Source organism: Lontra canadensis, unplaced genomic scaffold (genome assembly GCF_010015895.1).
Source record: "Lontra canadensis isolate GAN:19392208 unplaced genomic scaffold, GSC_riverotter_1.0 scaffold5, whole genome shotgun sequence".
Classification (NCBI taxonomy): domain Eukaryota; kingdom Metazoa; phylum Chordata; class Mammalia; order Carnivora; family Mustelidae; genus Lontra; species Lontra canadensis.
Genome location: NW_022630999.1, coordinates 22,118,001 through 22,143,402, shown reverse-complemented (window position 1 = coordinate 22,143,402; position 25,402 = coordinate 22,118,001). Strand labels below are relative to the sequence as shown.

At 41.8% G+C, this 25,402-nt stretch overlaps 1 protein-coding gene across 1 annotated transcript in view; it reads left to right on the top strand.

Annotated features, from left to right (window-relative positions):
- Positions 1-10,780, top strand: part of TIMD4 (T cell immunoglobulin and mucin domain containing 4) — a 32,113-nt gene extending 21,333 nt beyond the window's left edge. The window contains exons 6-9 of the mRNA XM_032851652.1: positions 6,900-6,946; positions 8,343-8,433; positions 9,699-9,738; positions 10,653-10,780. Of these exons, the coding sequence (XP_032707543.1) occupies positions 6,900-6,946; positions 8,343-8,433; positions 9,699-9,738; positions 10,653-10,737 (263 nt within the window). The 3' untranslated portion in view covers positions 10,738-10,780. The remainder of the gene's footprint in view (positions 1-6,899; positions 6,947-8,342; positions 8,434-9,698; positions 9,739-10,652) is intronic.
- Positions 10,781-25,402: the final 14,622 nt, after the last annotated feature.

The following is a 25,402-nucleotide window of genomic DNA, read 5'->3' as shown; positions in this document are numbered from 1 at the left end:
GCCAGGCAAGTTCAGAAAATATGGGTTCTAGTCGTTTCCTTTGTTACTCATTGGTGTGAAATCTTGAGTAAATGAAACTGTCTCTAGATTTTAATTTTTCTTTTGGTGATGATAAAAAAGGAGGGTATCAGAGGAGATAATTTCTAATTCTTTTCAAGTCTAAAATACTCTGACGGATTTGGGCATCTTTTTTCTTTCCTTTGGATTATTTAAGACCATACCACCAGTCGTCCAGAGAGGGGCAGCATAAGCCAGATCCTGACATGAAAGAACTACTGAAGGCCTCAAGTTGTCACTTTTTAAAAATTCTATGATTGTGTTAAGATTGTATCATTGAGTTGACTTATATCAGAACTAAATTTGTTTTAAAAGTAGAGAGACACAAGTTAAGTCCTTGTGTCTATGAATTTAATAATGAATCAAAATATGTAATATCAGTTTTAAATGTACCCACGGAGAAGATAGAGTGCTTTTATTTCCAGGTGATTTCTGGCATGAAGCCCATTGGCTAGAGAGTCTGTATTTTCAAACAGGATTTTAATATGCTCTTTATCTTTTCTCTCGGAGTGGCTATAATCATGATTTTTTGAGTCATTCAGAGTTGGGTTCAAATTTCCTTTTATTATGTGTGTTACTTTAAGTGAGTGATTTAAACTCTTTCAGCCTCAGTTTATACATCTGTAGAATGGATAGTATAAGCATTAAATGAGATCATTTACATGAAGTGCTTATTACTATGTCAGGCACACTGACAATAAAGGCTCAATAAATTGATTTTGACAGGGAGTACCAAGTAATTTTGAAGCCAATTTCTGCCCAGTGGATGGAACAGCGGTGATATTCAAAGTGGATATTAAAAGATTTTCTTATCTAAAAATTCAGTGCCACTTCAGATTTGCACAGAGCACATAGTTTTATTTCAGTGGGTGGGTTCAGGTCTCCTAACTTAGGCATAATCACCTTGAAGGGGAAGTCTCATCACCTTAGGGCCTGAGGGTCTGAAGGTTTTAAGATTAAAATTATGCTCTGATAACTATACCAGAAGTCAGCAAACTTTTCCTATAAAGGGTGAGATGGTACCTGTTTTAGGCCTTACATGCCATGCTGTTGGTCTCAACTACTCAGCCTGGCCCTTTTGTGCAAAACCAGCCTGAGGTAAAGTGAACAGATGGTTACTGCCTTGCTCCAATAAAACTTCATCGATGGGCATGGAAATATGAATTGCCTGTAGTTTACATGTGTTAGGAGTTAGTCATACTTTGTTTTTTTCTCAATCACTAAAAAATGTAGAAATGATTCTTAGCTCTCAGGCTGTACAAAAATGGGCATCAGAGTGGATTTTACCTTCAGGCCATAGTTTGCCAACCCTTGATCTACACCACCCAGACATATGACACATTCTTTAGAAAGGGCAGTGTGCGTCTATTTCAACAGGGCTCATCCAGCACGGGCACTGAAAACTGCTTCCTACCCTACTGGATTATAAGTTCTTTCAAGGTAAAGCGAGTGTTTTTATGTTATTGTTTTCATAGGTACCCTTAATTTTTTTATATTATAAAATAAGCACATGCTCTTGTAAAAGAAAACAGTAAAACAGTAGAAAGTGAATTTCCTTGCATTCCAAACATTCTCCCCAACTCCTCACCCCAAATGACCAAGAAGAAGAAATAATTGCTCTAACCATATGGTCTATATCCTTTCAGATCATTTTCTTTTTCTTTTTAAAAAAATATTTATTTTTAGAGAGAGAGAGTGAGGGAGGTGCAGAGGGAGAGAGAGAATCCGAAGCAGGCTCCAGGCATAGCTTGGAGTCCGATGTGAGGCTCAATTCCAGGACCCTGAGATCATGACCTGAGCTGAAACCAAGAGCCTGATGCTTAACCGACTGAGCCACCTAGGAGCTCTGGCTCATTTTCTTTTTCTAATGACATAGTAACATCTATCATTATTTTTTACAAAAATTTTAAAATTTTTTACAAAATCATTTTCAAACTTGCTTTAACATTTATTCAATAATTTTTGTTCAACAAATCTTTATTGCAAAGCCACTGTGTATCATGCAGATACTAGATTGAACCATATGAAATGCTGGTATTTAAACCACTTTTTAAAAGCTTTTTGTTTTGAGACAATTTTAGACTCAACACAAACTTGCAAAAATAGTACAGAGAAATCTTTACATTCCTCCAGCTTCCCCCCAACATCTTACATAACTATAGCACATGGTAAAGTAGGAAATTGGCATTGGCACCATACAGTTAACAAGTCTACAAACTCTACTTGGATTTCCCCAGTTTTTACATGCATTCATTCTTTAAAACCATCCAAAAAAAAAAAAAAAAAAGTAAAAAAAATATATACAGGAGCGCCTGGGTGGCTCAGTGGTTTAAGCCTCTGCCTTCAGCTCAGGTCATGATCTTAGGGTCCTGGGATTGATCCCCGCATTGGGCTTTCTGCTCAGCAGGGAGCCTGCTCCCCCCATCCCTGTCTGCCTCTCTGTCAAATAAATCAATCAATAATCTTTTAAAAAGTATATACATATCCTGAACATCTTTGTATGCCAGACTCTTATATCTAGGGGTGTGTCTTTTACCAATAGCATCACCTAGCTCTTCTTTAGTTGTGAGTTAATGGGTTTCTAACAGCAGTCTTCAAAGTTTCACTTAGACGGTCACTATGGAGTTGTTTCAGAGAAATGCTACAGGAGTTGGCTTTTGACTCAGGCATCTTGCCAAGTTTCAGTGATTAACACATGGTATATATTCTACAGTTAAAGTTTTCTCATTTGAGAAGATTTAGAAAGTATACAGGAGTACTGATAGAAAATTTTAATTGCTTATAATATTTCCACCCAAAGTCAGATGTATTTAGTCTTTCAGTATTTTTAAATTTTCTTTGTGAAGGAAGAGGTATGCATGTGTTTCTTAAATATTTACATATTCATTTCCTATACTAAGTATAGCTTCAAATCCTTTTTAAAAAACTACTGTAAAATGATCATTTTCTTTGGGTCATTCAAATTTTTGTAAAAAGGCATCCAGAAATATAAAGGATAAAAAGGACATATGAGATCAGTTGTGCAATACCATCATTTTCGGATGAATAAACTGTGGCTCAGAGAGAGGAAATGTCATGCCCGAGGTCACCCAGCCGAGAAATGTGGGGCATACAGATACTCAGTGACAGTGAAGGGTAGGGGAAGCTCAGAGGCAGCCTCACAGTGCTCAAGGTCTGGGGTTAAGTTTTGTAGGAATTCCATTTTGCTCGAGAACTCAATTAAGAGCCTATCAAGAACTCAATCAAGAGCCTAAAATTAAACCAGAAAGCCAATTTACTGATTTACAATGAGAACTCTGCCTAGAGGGTCCATATTTGGGTATTTTCTTTTAATGTAAATATGTTCTCACCCTGTAGGCAAATCTAATATTAATCAGAAGTATTGGTGAGTCCATAGACCTGGGAAAAGTACAGTTAAGTTGAAGATTATTTATTATTACATGTTAATTAATTTCTTTTAGATAGAAGACATATATATGGTGAAGGTACAAAGTGTACAAAAAAACATTTAAATGAAAGGTCAATCTTCCCCGCATGTGCCCATCCCCAGGACTGAGGTTCCCATGGAAGATCTTAATGACCACGAGCCTGTACAGAGTCTGTGCCTCTGTATGAATTTCCCAGGAATGCTGTAAATATATACCAGAATGTAGTGGTGCAAAACAACACAAATGTATTATCTTATAATTCTGGAGGTCAGAAGCCCTAAAATTGAGGTGTCAGGGGGGCCATGCTCTCTCTAAAGGCTCTAAGGGAAGAGACTTCCTTGCCTCTTCCGGCTTCTGGTGGCCTCAGGATTCCCTGCCTTGAGGCCACGTCCCTTCGATCTCTGCTCGTCTTTATGTGGCCTTCTTTGTGTGTGTGTGTCTCTGTGTCATCTCTCCTTATAAGGACACCTGCTGTTGGATTTAGGACCTATCCTAAATCTAGGATGGTTTCATCTCAATATCCTCAAACTAATTACAGCTTCTAAGATGCCCTATTTCTAAAAGTCTGCAGTCGGGGCTTCTGGGTGCTCATACATTTGAGGAGGACACTATTCAACCTACCATAGTTCCCCTCTCCCAGAATTGCTTTTTGTGCAAGTTTGGGGTATGGGGCAGTCCTGCCTTTGCCTGGATGTGCTTGTTTAAGGGTTCAGGGTCTTAAGAATGTCAGGGCCAAGATAGCACAGAAGACCAGGAAACGAGTAGTCTTTGCTTGTCTACCGCCCCCCACCAGCTGCTAGCATTGCTGTTTGCCAAGGATCAAACATGGCCATCCACTTGTGTTCCTTGCTGCTCTTCCGTGTCTAACACTGTCGCTGTGGAGCGCTTCCCACTCGGGCTTTTGGCATTTTCAGAAGAAGAAAAGGAAGAGGAGGAGGAAGGGAGCGGGGAGAGGAAGTAGTGTTCAGTATTCCTTGGCAGTGTTTGTGTTTGCAAAATGTCTCTCCTACTCGACAATTCCAACTTAAAATACAGATTAGCTCTGACAAAACTGACCTAGGCGGGCTTTTCTCTTTGATGGTTTCAATTTCGGTCTTATCTATCACAAATGATTGTAATACTACAGGATTTTGACAGAACAGGGATAGGAGTTTTGAATTCTTACCTGTAATTTCCAGCTCTAGGGAATAATAGCGGAGAGAAAAACAACAATAACTGAGTTGTAGGATATGAAAACATGCTGAATTTTCCCCTCAGAGTTTTAGGCTCATAGGCATTCAACAAGTCACTTTCCCTGTCGAACAAATAAGCTCTCTTGTACCAAATTATGAGCTTTAGAAAACCCATCACATTTTTCTCACACCTAGAGTGCAAAGAAGCTTGGGAGAAACAATGATCAATTTCAGTAATTATTCACCTTGATTTTTATTTTACTCAGGCCTCGAATATGTGTGGCTTTATGTTCTCTTTCTTTAGGCAGATTTTATTGTCCATATGATTTCGCGTCCTTTCTAGGCATTTTCTCCTGTCCTGGCTTATGTGACCCTGGTTTCACTTGCTGCTTTCTGCTGTTTGTTTCTTTTCCCCGCCTTCTCTGTCCACCTTTCAGGAGCTGGGGTTTCTTAGGATCCCTGCTCTTCTCTCTCTGAACACGTGACCCTTGGATTTCTTATACATTCAGAGGATTTTAACTGCTCCCTGGAGACTGATGACTCCCAAATCAATATCTGCAACTGCAACATTCCCCAGAGTTTGATTCAGATTCAAATCCATCAACTGCATGTGAGGTGACTGGGGTTTGTGTGTGTCTCTCGGGCGCCTTACGCCATGACTGTGAATTTGAGCTTGGTGTCTGTCTCCCTGGGACTGACCCTTCAGCTTCTGCTGTGTCCAGTCTTGGTGGACAGTGGGGCGATGGCCCAGAGTCTCAAGCAAGAATCTGTGAGTTATCTAAGACTTGGTTCTTTCTCACCCCCATGTTCAATGTCCACATCCTCTTGACCTCCCTTCCAAGCATTTCTAGAATCTGCCTCTCTCCCTTCATTTCTGTTAGCTCTGCATTTCAGACCTGGCATCAGAGGATAATTGATCTTCTCATCTTGGCTATTTCCTTATCCTCTTAACTGGACCATAGCACGCTTAAAATGTTTCTGCAGTTTCCCACTGCTTACAGAATTAAACGGAGACTTACCAGCATGAAACAAAGGCCTTCCCTGACTGGTTCCTGCCCATCTCTGTGGTCATCCCTGCCGTTCCCCCCTCCCACTCATCTTCTACCTTCACAGCTGCCTGCCATTCCACACGGAATCACATTGGTTCACACTTCCATGGCTTTGCTGTTGCTGCCCTACCTAAGAGGCCTTTACCATCTTTCTTTGCTAATTCTAACACAATCTTAATTCAGCTCAGATGTTAGTCATTCAGCAAACACTTATTGAGCACCGAGTGTGTGCTAGGGTCCCTCTGTTGAGGAAGCAGAGAGGGACACTGTCCTCAAGGAGTTTGATTCTAACAGCTCTCACTGAGCTACGATGTTGGGCTATGTGCCTCTCCCTCCTCCTGTGCTCCCTGGCAACCTCGCATACCCCATCATCACCAGTGGCCTGTGAGGTTGCGATGACCTTCTGGTCTGCCTTCTCTAATGTACTGTGAATTTCATGGTTGGGGGGGGAGGGGCTGAATTCATCTTAGTATTCTTAGTGCCTGGAACAGTGCTTAGCAGAGTATGTCTCGCTTGTTGAACTCAGCTATCAGTTATAAATAAATGAGTCCGTGTCTCAGCTTAAAATTTACATTCTCAGGGACGTTTACCCTTGTTCCTCTGGAATAGGTCAGCCATCCTTGTGGTATGTCCCTAAACATATCTATTTATTGTACAATTATTGTACTATTTATTCCTAGAACATTGCACCATTGTACTCTTTATTCCCAGAACGTTGCACAATTATAACATTTTTTCAGCTATTCACCTTATTTGCTTAAATTTGCTTTTCTGCATTAACTTGTAAGTTTTGTCAACAAGGGTGATAGTATAGCTAGCAGACAAATGCTTAAAAAGTATTTGTTAACTGATAGACGGACTGTTTTCTTGCTGGATAAAAACCCCAGACACATTGCTGGCACCAGCCGAAAATTTAGACCCAGTCTCCTGCTGGACCAATGCCCCGTCCTATCCATCTATAAAATGGAGATGTTCCTGGGGGATAATGTTTGATAGCTGGTGAGCTTCAGATAAAACCATCTCAAAACAAATGTGTTGTAAATAAATTATATGAAAAAGGAAAGATGGGATTAAAAGATTAAACATGTCAACTGAAATTCCAGATGAGCTTTGAAATGCCTGTTGCAGGATGTGGTATTTTATTCCCCCAGAGGAAATATAAACATTTCTCCCCCACTCTTCTTCCTTCCCAGCAACGGAGACAGAAATGCTTGTGCAAAATGGAGTTGAATCAGAACAGGTAAAATTTTTGAGAAGTATTGGAAGCATATGACTTTGATTTTTAACCACAATAGAGGTTTGCAGAAATGAACTGGGGAAGCAGATACATCTGAGCAGCAACTGTAGGTAGGGGAAATAGTTAAGCAATCTGTAGGCTGGTGCCTTGTGCTCCTGGCAGAAATCATGTTCCTATCGTTACCTCTCTATGTGCAGACGTTTTGAAAAACAAAAAGAAATAAAAAGTACAAAAACATAGAAAAATCATCCTGTGTGCCTTGTGTGTGGCCCAGGATTAGTGACATCCTGCAGGACTGACACTTTCCACCAGCATCCTTCTTAGTTGCTGACTGTACCCTTCATTAATTTTTATTGTCACCAAAGTGATTCAAGCTGCTTAAGTAAAAACTGCAGGCAGAATTGACACCTATAAGCGAAAAGGGAAGGCCCCCTGCATCCCTTCTTTCTTCCTTCCCTTCTCCCTCCTGAGAGGGAGATTGCTGGCTCTCCTTGCTGCTGTGTCTGAGAAAGGGCCAGGCAGGTGAGGAAATGGACGTGGCCTGGGCAGCAGGGGTGACATGGCCCCCCCAGAACTAGGAGTTGCCTGAAGAATAGCCCTTTTCAAACGATTTGGTGTCAGGACCCCTTTATACTCACAAACATTAAAACGGAAATTGAAAACGATGTTGATGACTTCATTTAAAAGCAAGAATAACAAAACAAATCCATGACATGTGAACATGAATAACGTGAAATACAACTATATTTTCCCCAATGAAACCATATTAGAAAAATGGCCTTAGTGGCATTATTTACATTTCTGCAAATCTCTCGACTATCTGGCTGCGTGGGAAGCAGAGAGAATGTCGCATCTGCTTACATATTCTAGTATTGGAAGGATGACCTCAGCACATCACTGGTCAAGCCACCTCAGGGAAGACCCCACTGTCCATCTTATGAGAATGACAGTGAAAATGGCAAATAATGTTCATGAAAATCATTTTGATCTCATGGGTCCCCTGGCTGCACTTTGAGAACCAGTGCTGTAGAAAATTTGAAATGAGTTCCTTTTTCTCTTGAATCTTATTGCCTCTGGAGGTCTAAATCAGCTGTGAGGAGAGCTGCCCAGGACTGGGCAGAAGATTTCCTACCTTCAGAACCCCACAGCCCATATGACTGATGTCAAAGACAAGAGAATTGTGTGGTCTGGGTAAATGTTCCAGATTTGCAAAGATTTTTTTAAAAATTCTGATTTGCAAGGCTGCTTTGCCTCGATCTTGAGCCCTATTGGGCAAAGTTGGGGGTGGGGGGAAGCAGTAAAGCTGCTGGCGAGTGGAAGGTATGATTGGGACAGGAAAATCATGCAGGGGTAATGTTCAGAAAGGACTGGCCCAATTGCCATCCCTGTGTCTCACCAGGTAAAAATGATCAACTCCGACCTGCTTATGATCATCGGTCCCTCCTTGGGATTCGTACTGTTGGCATTGCTTGTGGCGCTTTTCCTTCAAGGTAAGGAGGGCAGGCCCAGGTGGGATGGTGCCCTTCGGAATTGGGGAGCATCCAGGAGGATGTGGGAGTGGACTGATTCCACTTCCTGCCCCTGTCTCCTTCCCCCAGAGTCCCATTTCCATCACTGACTCCATCCTGTTCAGGGCCGTAGCAGGGAAACTTATGCTCCCTCAGATGCTAAAACCTTCACGTATCATCTTCCTGATGGAGTTTATATTTTGGAAAAGAAAAGCAAGAACTTTTCTGGAAACTCAATCACTGACAGTCCTGCTGTTATTTTCCTGATGTGTCTAACTCCTTTCTTCCTCATGACTGCCTTAAGTGAAAAATGCTATTATTATCATTGTCTTAGGGTGGAGGAAACCCTGGTCCAGCCTGCTGCTCTGGCTAGGACTGCCCCAGGAAGAAAGCCATGAATGACCTCAGGCTTCTTCTTGCCTTAAAGCAAGCTTTGTTTACCTGGGCTCCACAGAGAGACCTCAGGGGAAAGGGATTCCCTTGGAATCCTGTGCAAAGGTACTTGCGTGTTCTGATTTGCACTTTCAGGGGGTGGGACCCACAGTCATATTAGATTCCTCACCTGTCTGTGACCTTGCACCTCCCTACCCCACCACACCTCTTCAAAAAAATAGTTTTAACACACTGCAAAAAGGAGTCATGGAACAGGGTTTATAGTTGTCATGCAAAGTAGAGGTCTGTGACATCTGGTTCTGTTTGTAAAATGGGGGGAAATTGTTCTGTAGTCATTAATAGAAACTGTTTTGAGGTGGTAAATGAGGAAATAGAACTGCTAACCATCTTGGCCCTTTCACGCAATAGTTGTGAAACTTGCATGTTTCAATACCTGTTCCTAGTGAACACGGACAAAGGAAATTCCGATCTCAGTAGGAAGCCTGCGATTAGCCTTCCTGCAAAGCCCTTTGTAAAGGCAGAGGCCACTGGTCCTCATACAGTTTTGGAATTTGTGAGTATGTCTCATAAGGAAGTGTTTTAAAACTCAAGTGAGTGCTTCAACTCTGGGTGGCCAAAGACGTAAGAATGAAGCAGCTTAACATTATTGCCAACAATGCGGGAACAGATGCGTAACTGATGGGCACTGCCTTGGGGCCCGAAAAAATAAAAGGAATGGTTTTGTCTGCCAAAACCAGCCCCTAAATTCTCACCTTTGGCCCAACTCTGCTCTTAGTAAGGCAGCTTTGGGCTTTCCCAGGATTTCACATGTTCTAGCACGGCTACCCTGCTTACCCATGGCCTTGTCTTTTCAGGGAAAGTCATGAAAACCAGTTGTTTCTCGAAACACACAAGGTAATTAATCTTGCATGACTGATTGTTGTAATGACTGTACAAGCTGTTACAAATGATTAGATACTACTCAGTGGTTTAATGACTTGTGCTTGTGTTCTGTTTAAATTAAGGGTTAGAGAAGTGTGGCATTAGAGGTGAAAAAAATTTGTGGGATTTAACTCGCATTAACCCTTGTCTTGATTAACACTGTTATATTTCTCTTAAATATAAATACAAAGGCAGGTTGCATTAATAGAAGCATGGCATGCAAAAGAAAGAAGGTGATATGCCTCTGTCCTCTGTGCTCAGAATTGTTCAACTCTGGGCAATTCGTTTTAAAAGGACATTATTAAACAGGAGTTTATGGAGAAAGAGAGTTGGCACTGTGGAAAATGAAAAACATGTAGAATATCATTCTTCGGGTTTGGTTCCTCTGCCCAATATTAGACCATCAGAACAGTTTTGTTTTGTTTTAAATAGTTTGAAGCATCTCTGGAAAGAGATTTTGGACATCTGTCCTGTTCTATAGCTTTTGGGGAAAGAAATGAAAAGAAGCGGTGTAAACTCTGTTGAAGACTGTAGCCTTCCCTTAATTGCATCAATACCAAATTATCTGTTACCAAATAAATATTAACAAGTAGGGAAACTGAGACTCAGCAAGGCAGCTTTCCAAAGTCATACACACATTGTGATATTGATTTTATATTCTGTTAATATAGAAACATTTAATTCCCTTATTGGAATAGACTGGCAAAAGCCCTTTATCTCCTACAGTGCCGGTTTTCCCATGTGTGAATGAAGAGGCTTAGATGGGACGGAGTCTGAGCCCTTTTCAAAACTCTAACAACCGTGGCTAGTTATGTTGTGGGTGAACAACGTCCATTTCTTTCTGGTCATTGCGTTTTCCATTCTCAGACTCCCCTTTCTCCTTGCAGGCTAGACAATGTTGGAGAATGTAAAAACAACTTTGGTGACATGCAGCATGGAAGAGAAGACGAAGACAGTCTTTTCACGCTCTAATGCGCCACCTTTTCTCAGGATGGGGGACGGGGACATGATGTGGGAATCGATAGTCAAAACAAGTCTTAGAATGTGTTGTTTGTGTTGTTTTGTTTTTAAAGCCCTGTTGATTCCACTGGTGTCATGGTCCAGTCTTGCCTTAATTTCACAAGTGGAAGTACTTTAGAGATCTTTAGCACCTTCTCTGCCAGGTGCTTTAATCTCCCAGGTAGCATCATGCTAAGTGATCTTCCAGACTGTGCTTGAATAATTTTGGTGATGGTGAGCTCACTACCACATCTAAAGGAGATCCTTCCATCTCAGAACAGTTCTGAGACTTAGAAATATTTAAAACAAAGTCTGTCTCCAGATAGCATCTGCTTATGGGTCATAGCTGAACTCATTGTGTTTACACAGAACATGTGTAATCTCTCTTCTCTTTGGCAGCTATCCGGATATAGGAAGAAGGGCCTCATGTCTCTCCAAATTGCCTTGCATCTGGGACACAATTTTGGGTTCCTTTTTGACCCTAGTTGCCCTTGCCTCCTATGCATTTGTATCTCTCTGTTTATGCCCAACTTTTGGAGTGCATGCCCCCCTCCAGGGATGGTCAGAGCAACCCTGGGTCTGGGTCTCAGCAGTAATGCCAGAAGCAATATAGAACTTCACCATCATTTTGGCTCACGTTTTTTTTTTTTTTTTTTTTTTGAGAAAAGGTTCTCCCTTACCCAGGACTCTCTGGGGATGGGTGTGGTGGCACAGAGTCAGGAGTTTCCTGCAGCAGGAGGTAAAGGTCCAGGTGGAGGTGGGTGTCAGAGCCCTCATTTAAGCTTGCGTGGGTTGGACTTCCCATCTTTAGTCCTCCCCCCTCCAATTTGTTCTCTACGCTGTGGCAGAAATCTCCTTTTCTAAATGCAGATCAGAGAGTCCTATCTCCTGACTTCTAGCCATGGTGTGGAAGAAGCCCCTGGGCTCTGCCTGAGGCCAGGCAGCTACTACAGATGAGTGAGGCTAGGGAAGTGCTGGTGCTGTTCAGAGTGGAACGCGTCTGTGTCCACTGGACGGACTTACCACTCCAACTTAGTGAGAGTAATGTCCTGGGCAACCCAGGATGACAGGCTAGAACAAGGAAACCAGTCTGAGACTTCAAAGTCTAGGAGGCAGGGTGTGGGTTTTACCAAATGAAGAATTAAGATACATAAATCTTTAAGCTGAGACTCCCTGTTCAGAGGAGACTGTTGGTCTAGTAATTCCTCTTTCCCTCTCCATGAAATCAGGATGAATTGGTAGCCACCTACAAATAACTTCCTAATATCTAGGGCCCAGGAGAGAGGATCACTTCCCTTAGAGAGCTTAAAAATTTAAATGAGATGAAACATACATGGGTAATGCAACAGAATGGAATCAGTGTTGATTTTCCATTTGCACAAGGAAGGACTTTGATGGAGATGCGGTTCTTACAGTTGATTTTTACATGGTGGGTCCACAATCCAACCTTGAGGATTTATGACAAACTAATTCTGCAACCTTGACCTTGGTCTTTCTAAGCTAAATCAGAGATAACATCCAATCCTTAAGTAGCATTTGCTATGGTCTAGGTACTTGACTGTTTCAAGGCCATTTCTCACTGAATCCGCACAGCAACCCAGCAAAACAGGTATATTACTCCTACTTTTGGAGTTGAGAAAACAAAATCAGAGAGAGGTGAAGGAACTTGCCTAAGGTCGCATGGACCAACCCCATATGACAGAGCGGGGCCTTGAACCAGGCTGGAAGTACTCCACTCTCTTAACCACTACCCTGTACTTCACCCAGGGCCTTAATTTAACATTCAGTGCATATAGAACTGCAGTATTGGCTTGCGTGGGTCCCAAATGGATTTCAGTTTGCTCAAATCCACGGCGACATGAGTGTTTTGATGGTTCTCCCATCCCAAACCCCATCCCAACCCCTTTATAGCTCAATCTTCCCTTGTCTCCATATTACTTACTCAGAATCTTATTTGCATTTGCAGAGGAAGCCGCAAGTGGAGAACCTGGCAGGAACCTTAATGAAGCCAGGTGGGACACATTTAAATGGGAATGTGTTGAACTAACTCATGAAGAGCTGGAGCCAGCTGTCAGCGGGCTTAATGAAAGGTTAACAGGAATCCAGCAATGGGTGGCTGGGGAGACTCTTTGTCTCTCCAAAGAAAACAAAAAGTTGAGAAGTGAGCTCCCTGGGGGAAGGCAAGATCAGAAGGAGGAAGCCACTTGTAACCAAAAGGCTGGGTCTCAAAATAGAATTTCATTTGGATTTGTCAACATATTATTGCCATTAAAAAAAAAAAAAAAGCATCATGAGTTCTCAGCTCTCTGAACATCAAAGCAGCAAAGAGAAGGATGCTGGAGTAAGATGAATGTTGGTATTGTTATGAGGGTCTTGGGGTGTGCTGGAGCTAGCTGCTCATGAAATAGAAGATGCGTTTACTTTCCATCTGAGCTGGAAAGGTGCTGTTCTGCAGTTGTGTGCTTTACTGGTGCTGCGTGGGGAGTGGGGGCTGGGAGGGTGTCCAGGAAAGATCCTGATACATCCAGCAATTCAACTCTCATGTTTTATCTGATGAAACTGAGGCCCAGATAAGGTGACTGAGTTACCCCAGGCTACAAGGGGCCAGATGACAGACCTAAACCACGTCTCCTGGACTTCTCTCTGTGGCCATGTCATAAAACTGTTCTTGGATTTTTCTAGGTCAGCCTGGATCTACCTGATTGTTTACCCTTTTGAGGTCACATTAAGTTCCTGGTGCATGCAACTCAGTGTTTCTTTCCCTTGAACCATCTTTCCCAGAACACCCTTGACCCTGGGGTGGACTGCCGTACCCAGAAAGAGGAATGAGAATGTGGAACTGTGAAGCTTGGCTGTTCTGTTCCTTTTTGAAGAACACCCTGTAATGAGGGTGACCAACTTGTCCCCCCCTTTTTTTTTTAAAAAGATTCCATCCACACTCCTGACAGAGAGAGAAACAGCAAGAGAGGGAACACAAGCAGGCCTCCCACCAAGCAGGAAGGCTGATGCGAGGCTCGATCCCAGGACCCCAGGATCATGACCCAAGTCGAAGGCAGATGCCCAGCGACTGAGCCACCCAGGCGCCCCACTTTTCCCATTTTAAAACTCAAAGTCCCGCATGCTGGGAACCCCTTCAGAAACCCCTAATGACCATAACATGTTTACAAATCCAGGCAAACTGGGATGATTTGTCCACTGAAGTCTGTAACTAAACCAGACGGAAACAACCACCCTGAGTTCTTGATTCTCTTGCGGTGATCATTTTTTCGCTGCTATGGTCCAGTCTTAAAATAGACTATTAAATCTAGATGCTAGACCCTTGTTAATCAATACATGGGGCTCAGACCATATCATGGTCATCACCTGTGAGCTTGTTAGCAGTGCGGAGTGTCAATCTCCACCCTAGAGACCAGAATCAGAATCTGCATTTTAACGAGGTTTCCATGTTATTCTTATGAACATTAAAGACTGAGAACTGGCCTAAAGCATTGATTGATTTTCAAAGTCAGCTGCATATGGAAATCATATGGGGATTTCAGTAACAAAATATAATGATGTTTGACTCCCCTCTGAGATCCTGATTTTAATGGGCATGGGTGAGACCTGGCTATCAGGGGAGTTTTTAGCCCACCTCAATACGCAAATGACTGAGAACCACGATTCTAAAGGGAGGGCAGCTTTGTGCCAGAAGGAAATGTTGCTAATTAATCAGGACAACTTTTGGCCTAAGTTACAAGTTTATGTGGGTCTAGTACCCCCACATGATTTTGCTCAAAGAGATGATCAATAAAATTGTTCAAGAAGATCTGAGGAGACATGATAATGACCTAAATGTCCCAATTACTATGGATGAGGCCCATTAAAGTAATTAAAAACCAAGATATAATATTTGGTCTGTGGAAAGTGATAACAAGAAAACAGAAAAGATAAACGGAGAGAGAATGTCTGGGGGTCAAGGTGGTACTATTAATCTTTCAGAGACATCAGAGGGGTAATGGAATGATGCTAAGATTATAAGAGAAACATGGAAGACTGGTTAAGTGGAAACCTTCATTGCAGAGTAAAGAACTTGGAAATAGGCAACTCTTTGCCCTCTTGTACCTAAAAATAATGGGAGACCCTTCTCAGGGCACAGTTATTCATTGTCTTAGAAAGATTGTATTCAGCCGCAAGTAAGAGAACACTAAAAAGTGGTGACTTAAAGACTTAATTATTTCATGTAACTAGAAATCTGGATATAGGCTGTTTGAGGGTTGGTTCAGCAGCTTCATGGAAATGAGCTATTAGAGTCTCTGTGACTTCTTTTGGCTCCTCCCCCATGGTTGCAAGATGGCTATCACAACTCTGATGTGCCCTCACACCAAAGGATCCCAAACAGGAAGGAAGGACATGGAAAGGAATAGGACTTTCCCCCTAGTATAACTCTTATCCTTTATCAAAAATGAAAATCTGCCATAGAAGTTACCAGAAAACCCTCCCGTATGTTTCATCGGCCATATACTTCACTGGATCACATGCCTACCCTTTGGCCAAGGAGAATGAAATATCTGGGACTAATTTACACCAAACATGACTCAGCCCCAAGATGTACACATAGCCATTTAGCCAAAACTTTCAATCAGCAAGTGAGAAACTGGGAATGGCTGTTGGGTCAACGACCTTGATTTCTGACACATTCATCCAGTGGAAGTATCTTGGATGTCTCCTGTGTGTCAAAGGTCCTGTTGGGTACTGGGGCAGGTAAATGAACGGGACAGACCTAGTCCCTCTTCTCTGACGGCTTACAGTCTACAGAACCACTTCCGTCTGTATTATGCATTTTGTGATTCCAAATGTTTGGATCATTTTTAATGTACCTGAGTAGCAAAAAGAATGGAGGGATATAAACAGGATAAAAGCTTAGGATTTCTGCATACACACCTTCTTGAAGTTGGGGAACTGAACCTCTCATGCGAATGTCAGGCATCAATAGAGGAATGAGGCAGAAATATTCAGCCCAGGTCAGTGAAGAAAATTGTGGCAAAAATTCTTAGCCATGGTGAAACTTCATAAGTATGTCAGAGAGTAGGCAGCTAGGAGTAAAAGTGCAATGGTAGAGTAAGGGAAATAACCTCTTCTGTATTTCTATGCAGTTTCCTACTTTTCTAAGAGTTTCCAAACCCACAATACTCTGTCAGAGCAAGAGCACATCCCCATTTGATAGGGGAGAAAAATGGAAGCACAAAGAAGTAAAGTCACGGCCTGTGTTCCCACCATGGTGAGTGAGACAGGACTAGAAACAAATGTCCTGATTCCCCCTCAACCCAATGGATAAGTATTTTCATGGGGTGCCTACTGTGTGTATGTAGTTTTGTGCCTGAGCCTAATAACAGCACTAGTAGTCATCACTAATATTACTTGAGCCCCTTCTGGATGTCAGATGCTACCCTAAGCCCTTTACATGCATGATTGTATTGAATCGTAAGAATCTCTCTATGAGGGGGTTGCCAGTTTTATCCTTGTTTGACAGCTGAGGAAATGGAAGTCCAGATTCATAAAATAGGTAGCCTGCGGTTGAGCTGGGGTTCAAACCCTGGAGCAGCTTCAAAGCCCATGATCTCCAACCCTGCACTCTGGACCTTCCAGGTGTATGAAGGGTCTTCGTGAGCTTTTCATGACTCTACTCCCTTTTGAGGTGGATGGGATTGCACTGGGGGTCTTAGGTTCGGTGTTGATTGGGCCAACCTGGAAATGGATGGGGGAGTGTGAAGGGCACAAAGCCAGAGGGTCTCACATTCTTGAAGAGACTCAACTTTAGCCTTACTTTCAAATGGGACTATTTGGGCTCAGAGATGAATCAGGATCTGGCACTTAACTTATTCCATGAGTGTGGCTCCCTCCCCCTTTAAAAATGTACCTGAGAAAAGAGAAAGCAGAGGGCCGGGTCCCACTCTCCCGCAGAGCCCCTGATCCTGTCTTCCTCTTCCCTGCCTCGCCCTCATGCTGCCTCTTATCTCTTCTTTCTACTCTGTTTATCTCTGTTCCCTCCTCAGCTTCTTTCCTTCCCTTCTCTGGTCCCTCTGAGATGTGTCTTATCTCCCTTCAGCAGCTCCATCAATAAAGTCCTATCATTTTTTTTTCTCCTGCTTCAGGATGCCTCAGCATCATTTTAATCTGTTCCTCTGAGCTTTGCTTTTCAATCTCTTCCCAAACTTAATCTCAGCCCCTTCTTCACTTAGATGAAGAAAAGGCCAGAACAAGATTACATTACCTGACAATACCTTCTGGCTTGGGGATCAAGAAGATTAGAAAAGAGAGCAGAGTCTTGCTTCACCACCATGCCCTGGGTATGCTGTAGTGAAAAAAGTTTTTTAATTAACCTAAGACTCACCATCAATTAATGCTATAACCTCCACTGCCAGCCCCCTGCTTTTTGGCCTTTTTTTTTTTTTAAACTATTGTGGAAAATTTTGTAATGTGTTGGTGTGTGGAAAGAGCACAGGTCTTGGAGTTAAATGGGCCTAGAGCCCAAAGCTGCTCTTGCCCGGCGGGTAGCCCAGGACAAGTTGCTTGCCATCTCTTGCCATCTCAAGCTGAGGCTTCAGCTTGATCATTTGTAAATATGGGATAGTCATGGGAGCATCCTTAAGTGTAGCAATTCCAGAAAAGCAGTTGGCCTGGTGCTTGGTACAGGGTAGCGGCTCTAGGACTAGTAGGCACTGTTGTTAGCTCAGGTCCACAGCCCTAGTCAGTGTAGAGTTATCAGTCTATGTTAACTGGAAGTTGCTGGCAGGATCTGCAGAGTTCCACACTGAGGATACATATGGTGCACTTGCAGAACTGGAATGTTGAACTTGTAGACTTCTGGTCTACCTCAGGAGCCACACGTGTGTCCCCTGATCTGGATTCTCATACTTTAGATGGCCTAAGACTCATCTGAGAGTATGTTAAAATGCATTTACTTGGGTCCACCCCCCAGAGATGCTGATTCACTGAGTTGGAATTGGGCCCTGCTACCTGAATTTTTAATGATCTTGGTAGAGATCTGAAGCATGGGGCAATGGATCCTCTGAGAGTGTGTCTCACAGGTTGACATTTAAGCAGCCTTCATGGTAGTTAGCCTGATTCCTGACCACTCTGCCCTGACACGTTTTCCTGGATTCTGATCCTGTTTTTACCTTCCTTTGTCTTCAGACCCTGTGCCCTGCTCTGGTTTTGCTCTGATTCTGTCCTTTCTTGGTTCACCATAGCCAGCCCCAGAACATTCTCACCCTCTGGTTCATACCTTCAGCTTCCCCTACCTGCCTGAGCTTTGGCTCTGGCTTAATCTTGTGTTCCACACGAAACTGTATCAAAGTGACCCTGTCACTCCTGAAGCTTTTATGTACTAGTTACGGCTGTCATTTACCATTGTCTCCTGCCTCTCATGCATGCTTTTTGTACTCGCCACCCCTCTGGGCTTCCAATGGGATGAAGATCTAGAAAGATGGCAGGGGCACCATTTTGAACTTGAATCCTAATTTTAAAGCACCAGAAACGTGGAGAGTGGACCCTGCACTGAATTTTTATTGCCCCTAAGATGTATGCTGGGTTACTTTTCATTTCAATTTTAAATCCACCTCATATATCTTGGTTCATTGTAGGGGTGTTTTCATCTCTGCCAAATGGTGAAGAATATAAGAAAAAGGCTCTGAGTTCTATCTGGATTCTTTTTTTCTTTTTACATTGTGGATATATAGGTAGATAAATAGATATATAATTTTTAAACATTGTGGAGAGAGATATATATGTACACTTAAATATATGTATACTTAAAATGGGTAAAATGAAAAATTCATTAAATGAAATTTATTTATTTCTGTTATTTTTATATATATATATACACATATATATATAATATGAAATTTTTCATTTTAACCATTTTAAGTATACAAGTCAGTGGTATTAATTATATTTATATGTTGTACACCTATTACCATGATCTATTCCCAAAATGTTTTGTCATCCCAAACAGAAACTCTGTAACTATTAGGCAATAACTCTCCATTCCCTGTTCCCTCAGCTCCTGATGATGACCGTGTACTTTTTTTGCCTCTATGAATTCCCCTATTCTAGATATTTCATATAAGTAGCATTGTATACTATTTGTCCTTTGATATATGGCTTATTTCACATAGTGTATGTTTTCAAGGTGTGTCTGTGTTGCAGCATATATCAGAACTTCATTCCTTTTTATGGATGAGTAACACTCCATTGTAGGCATATACAATACTTTGTTTATCCATTCGTCTAAAGATGGACACTTGGGTTGTTTCAGTGTTTTAGCTGTCATGACTAATGCCGCAGTGAACATTGGCATACAAGTCTTTATTCAAGTACTGGCTTTGAATTTTGTTGGCCATATGCCTGAGGGTAGAATTGCTGGGTCATATGGTAATTCTGGGTGTTTAGTTTTTTGAGGAGCCATCCCGCCATTTTCCACAGTGACTGTACCTTTTTAAGTTCCCACTAGCAATGTATGAGAGTTCCAATTTTTCTATATCCTCATCAACACTTGTTATTTGCCTATTTGAAAAAAAAAATATAGTCATCCTAGTAGGTATGAAGTGTTATCTTCTGGTTTTGATTTACATTTCACTAATGACTACTACTCTTGAGCATTTTTTCATATGCTTACTGGTCATCTGTACATCTTATTTGGACAGATGTCTATTGAAGTCCTGTGCTCATTTTTAAATTGGGTTTTTGTCTTTTTTGTTGCTGAGTTGTAAGAGTTCTTTATATATCCTGAATATTGATTTCTTCTCAGACATATGATTGGAAAATATCTCCCATTCTATATTTAGTCTTTCAATTTCTTAATAGTGTCCTTTACACAAAGGTTTTTAATTTTAATCAAGTCCATTTTGCATATGGTTTCTTTTGTTGCTTGTTATCTTAGTGTCATATCTAAGAATCTATTTCTGAATCCAAAGTCATGAAAATATACCTCTGTTTTCTTCTAAGAGTGTTTTGGTTTGGTCTTATATTTAGGCCTTTGGTTCATTTTGATTTGTGTGTGGTATGAGGTAGGGAGTCCAACTTTATTTATCTATTTATTTATTTTGAATGTGGATGTCCCATTGTGCCAGCACCATCTATTATTATTATTATTTTTTTTTTTTCAGCACCATCTATTAAAGAGATGTTCCTTTTTGCCATTGAATGGACTTGGAACTCAAGCTTAACTTTATTTCTTTGAAAATACTATGCATGCTTGTCTGATAATTCCACTCTTTGGGGTCTTTTGGGCTCTGTTTTTGTTGTCTTTTGTCTTGTCATATTCTTACTCATGGTGTCTTAACTTCTTGTCTGCCTGGCTATCTTGATTGTATGAAGGTTATTGCATTTGGTATTTATTTGTAGGAATAATTTGAGTCCCAGCATATTGTGATCTTTTCCAGAAAGAACTTGCACTTGCTATGTTGTGTGTCGTCAGTCTAGGACCATCATAACTCAAGTCTACTGCTTCAAGTTCCACGGATTACGTAGATGACTTGAAGTCAGGTTGTAAGCTCCTGAGAGCCCAGAGTTCCTACTGGTTCACCCTTATCCTGAGAATATAGCCCTTTTTGATCTAGCTAATACTGAGAATGGTTTATCAACCTCCCTAAATTTGATGAGTTCTACACCCTGACATTTTTCATCTAACTTCACGAGGCAGCCAAAACCACAATTTAATTTTGTAGATATATTTTTCCAGATTAGAAAACACTTCCAAAACAAAGGCAACTTTGAGTTCTAGACTTCCTTTCTGATTTAGCATGTTCTTTGGTTTTAGGCCTAGTGATTTTTCATTATTTTGTTAGCTCTTTGATATTTTATTTTATTTTATTATTTAAGATTTTATTTATTTATTTGACAGAGAGCGAGAGGTCACAAGTGGGCAGAGAGGCAGGCAGAGAGAGAGAAGCGGAAGCAGGCTCCCTGCCGAGCAGAGAACCTGACTCGGGCCTCTAGACCAGGACTCTGGCTGAGATCATGACCTGAGTCAAAAGCCACCCAGGCGCCCAGCTCTTTGATATTTTAAAGAACACTGAGAAGCATTTTGTTTGGGCTTCCGTGTCTTCAATGGTTAGTCCAAATTACCCAGTGGACATTTTCAGAACTCATTGGTCTTAAAAATGTATATTTCCCCAATAGCCTTGCCAATACTAATCATTACCAAATTTATTAATAAAACCATTTTCTTTGAAACAAAGATGAACAGAACAAAAATATATTTACTTCCACAATAAGATTCTACTGTTTAATAGTATGCATTGATTTATTTCTAATCCCAAAAGTCTTCTTTCTGGTATGTTGGTACATTTAACCGGAGGAGAATAGAGCAAGGGAGATTTGATATATGTTACAAACAGTTGAAGAACTGCCACTGAAAAGAGGATGTAGTCTTGTTCTATGTAATTCCAGAAGGCAAATTTAGGACTGGGAACTTTAAATTCCAGAAATCAATTTCTATCTAACCAAAGGAATGCTTTACCAGAATAACTTCGAATATGTGGTGAATAGGGTTTTGGTTACCTAGCATTCATCTGTTCTGATTTTTTGATACTTCTCTTCTGCCTTTCCATTATTTGTAGTTTCCTTGCACCTGACTTATCCGCTATCCAGCCGAGCCTGGGGGATCAGAGCACTGCATCACCCTACCCCTCTTCTCCGCACTAATGAGTAGGTCAGGGATGGACACAAGACCCAAGTTAGGCCAATTAGAGCCCCAAGGACCCAATTCCAAGCCTTTTGTTTCAGTTATGCAGGATGTTGATCTTTTTCTGCTGACTGTGAAGAAGAGAATGGGAGGTTGCTGCCGCCACTGTGCTTGCACAAACAAGGGCGACTCTTCAAAGGGAAGTGCAGCTCAGACAGGGGAATAAAAAGCAAACCCTGGTGACATTGGTTGAGCCTCCATCATGCCAAGACTGAAAGTATAATCTTAGACTGTTCTTGTGGTGTTATATGAGGAAATAAATTGCCATTTTGCTTTTATTAGCTTGAGTTGGCTTTTCTGTTCTTTTAAATGTAGAAAGTTTTAACTAAAATGGGTAAGAAACTCCATATTCACGATAGTATTCCCATAGAAGGGGATGACCAACCTTCAGAGTAGTTACGGAGGGGACACCCAGATTATGCAAAAGGTTGACTTTGAGAACTTCCAACTCTAAATTCTTAGCTTCTCTAAAACTCTCCTTTACTTTTGTTCTGCCCACCAGACCTCGTAGCCTCAGAGAGGCTCCAAGAACACTGGGTTGGCCACCCTTGGGGCCATCCCTCAGGGCCAAGCAATACAGAAGTTAATACATGTCCAGGCCTGGGATGCATATATAATGGAGAAATCCATAATGTTTAATCCCAGAATGAATGATTTAGAGTCGGATTATTCACTTTGCACTAAATTAAGTTGTCTTATTTAGCCAAAACAAGGCTTCTTGACAGGATTTTCGTCATAGCCTTGGCTGAGTAATGAGTTTCTTTGGCAGGATGAATTATTGATAAGACCTTTGTATTATCTGCCTGGCAGATGAAGGAAAACTTTAATTTTAAAAGATGTTCGTATTCAGATGTATATGCAGAAAAGAAGTTTTGAATACTGTACTTTAATGTCCCTTCACTAACCTTCCTATGATTATTTATGGAACAGGATCCAAGTTATATGACAGTGTTGGGTTATTTCTAGGCCTAAATAAGTAATATTCCCCATCTGTGGATGTAAACGTTTTCTCTCCTTTTGTTGTTATAATTCTATATGTTTAGATCCAGATGTTTAATTTATTTTAGGAAATGGGGAAATTTCTTTTCAAGTCAACTGAAATACCAAATACTTAATAATGATGACTTACATTTTTATGATGTGTTTAATTTTGTCAAATGTTTTCACGTCAACTTCCTCCATGTATAATAGTTAATTAACACTTAGAAATGTACCAAGCACATTATAGGGATTATGTTATTTAATTTTCACAAAACCCTGCAAACCAGCTACTATTATTATCTCCATTTTATAAAGACATTGAAATGTTGGCTGGGTAGCGAGCTTGCCCAGAGTTACACAGACTCACACAGAGCCAGGGTTTAAACCCAGATGTTCTGGCTTTGGGCTCAAGGTTTTAAACCATCGCCTAAGCAATATATTGAAAGGTTATTAAAAATGTAATAGGGTCCTCTGCATGGGATGCCACATCTCTTAAACATCACTTTGGCAAAGGTCACCACTACTTTGTGGATTACCTCCATCCCCTTTTCATTCTAGAAGAATCTCTCAATTTTTTCTTTGGCTTCACCCATTCTGTTTCGAGGGTCATCACCCCTTCTCTCTGCTCTTCCTGCCATTTCCCAAGTCTGTCAAGGAGCATAAGATCCTGGAAAACAAAAGTCAAGAATGTTCTGAGAGCAACTTCTGTTCTTAATTTTGCAATGCAAACTACCCCAGAAGTGTGGGAGCACAAAGGTCCCCCTACCTGGTCTGGGTAGCATGGTGAGACAAAGAGGAAGCACAAAACATAAAATGTATCTCAACACATCATCCTTCCACATCATGCCTTCCCTTCACCTCCTTCCCGAAAAAGAGCGAGCAAAACAGCGACGATGAGTCCTGTTCCCTTCCACAGCCAGAGTACAGATGTCAAGTTCGGGTGGAACGACATCTTAGGAGGAACTGGGGATGGGACCGCTTCATTAGAAAACAGTAGCTGGAAGCCTACCCAGAAGAAGAGGGGCTGGGGGGCTTTAGGAGGAAGAACAAACCCAGTTGGCAGAGTGACCAGAAGTGACCCATAAGCTGAGGGAAACTTCTAGAGAGCAAGTGGAATGGTATGGGCTCTCTTGGAGGAGAGAGTTTCCCCCAAATCAGGGTACTTAAACAGTGACTGAAAGATGTGCTTGCCATTGTGTTCTAAAGGGGATATTTAAATAATAATTGGGGTACTTGATCTTTATGGAGACTTTTCACCCTGGGATTCTGTGTTCAGGGTAATCAGCTGGGCTTATGTTGTGGTAGATTGTTATCACGACATAGCAAATATTAGCAGTTATCACCACATAGCAAATACCAGAGAAGCTAAACTATTCATCTTCATAAACTCTGTCTTTGTGTATTGGTGCAATCCCTCCTTCTGTGAAGGAGCCTTATGTCCTGAGAGAAGCTTAGACTTTCATAATCTGTGCCTTTGAGTGACTAAGAGGTCCCCTAAAGCAAAGAGACCTGGAAATGCTGACCAGGCTGGCCTCCAGGTAAATCTGAGTACTTCTGGCACAGTGATAGGCTGCTAAGCATAACCAAGAAAGCCTAAAAGATCAAAACAGGCTCCATCAAGAGGGCCTTGTCTAATCCAGGGGCCAGTGAAGGGGGGAAATTGAAGACCTCATAGCAGATACTGTTCTTGTCATGGATAGAACTGTAGACAGTCACTGCCTTAGAAGATGGTCTCTTTCTAAAGTCTTCATGTCACTTTCGGGGAAAATGAGATGCAGAAATGGCAGAGAACTTGCCTGACATCAGACTGAATTAGTAATTACACCTGCAACAGAACCTTTACTGCAGTCTTCCTACTTCTTCCACCTCTTGGCACAGGGTGAACTAGGGAGGCCATGCTTCTCGGCAGGAGTATCTTCCCAACACCTCCGTGCCATGCCAAAATTTGAGAAAATAATAAATTTGGAACATTCTGCAAGCTTAGGCTGAAAAGGGAGGCATCCCCCGCCCCCTGTCCCGCTTTGTATTCAATGCAGCACTTCTCATGGCTGCTACTTAACATCAGTACCACTCAAATTATATGTGCGTACAGATAACCTGGGGTTCTTGTTAAAATGCATTTTCTGAAGGTGTGGGGTAGGGCCCATGATTCTGCATTTTCGACAAGCTCTCGGGCTGCTCTGCCTTTTACTTGGCTTGCTGGTGTGATAAACAGCCAGAGCCCCAGGCTCAGCCCTCAGCCCCTCCTAGGAACAGCTGTAGCCATTTCTGCCCCTCAATGACCTGCACGTGGGGGGCTCACCTGAGGGCCTCACAGATCTCCCGTGAACTCAATATAAGGGATAATGAGCCAGGGCAGGCCTTTCTAGACCGACTCCCTTTCTGTACAGGGAAGGCTGCTGAGGTCAGAGTTTGACAAGCCGTCCTCCTTCGCTGGAAATTGCAAAGAGGTTCTACAGCGGGCACCATTGCAACTGGTTCCTGCTGCATTTCATTCTAAAATCTCCCAGATACTGTGGCTTCATGTTTGTTGAATGGAATTAGGGTACATTCGCAGAGGCTCTGGGGGCTTCCTCACTGTTCTACAAAATCAAATTGGGTCCATCAGACCTTCACACTCTTAATGCTTGCCTTTCCTCTCTTTGCCCCCTTCCACCCTGCCCAGAAAACCTATTTGGAGCGTACAGAAGTTCATTCTGAGAATTTCATTACCATTGTGCCATGCGTAATTCATTATTTAACCTCGGTGGATGGCAGGAAGTGCGATCTTGAATAGTCCCACTGGAAGAAAATCACAGGGTTAATAATCTCTGCTCTTTGAGTAATTGGAAAAATGGTATCCTGGTAACAAGACACTAACAGAAAACTTGTTTTTACCGATTTCCGTAGAATAGAAGAAGTCAAGTAGTGGCTAGAATCCATTTCCTTGTT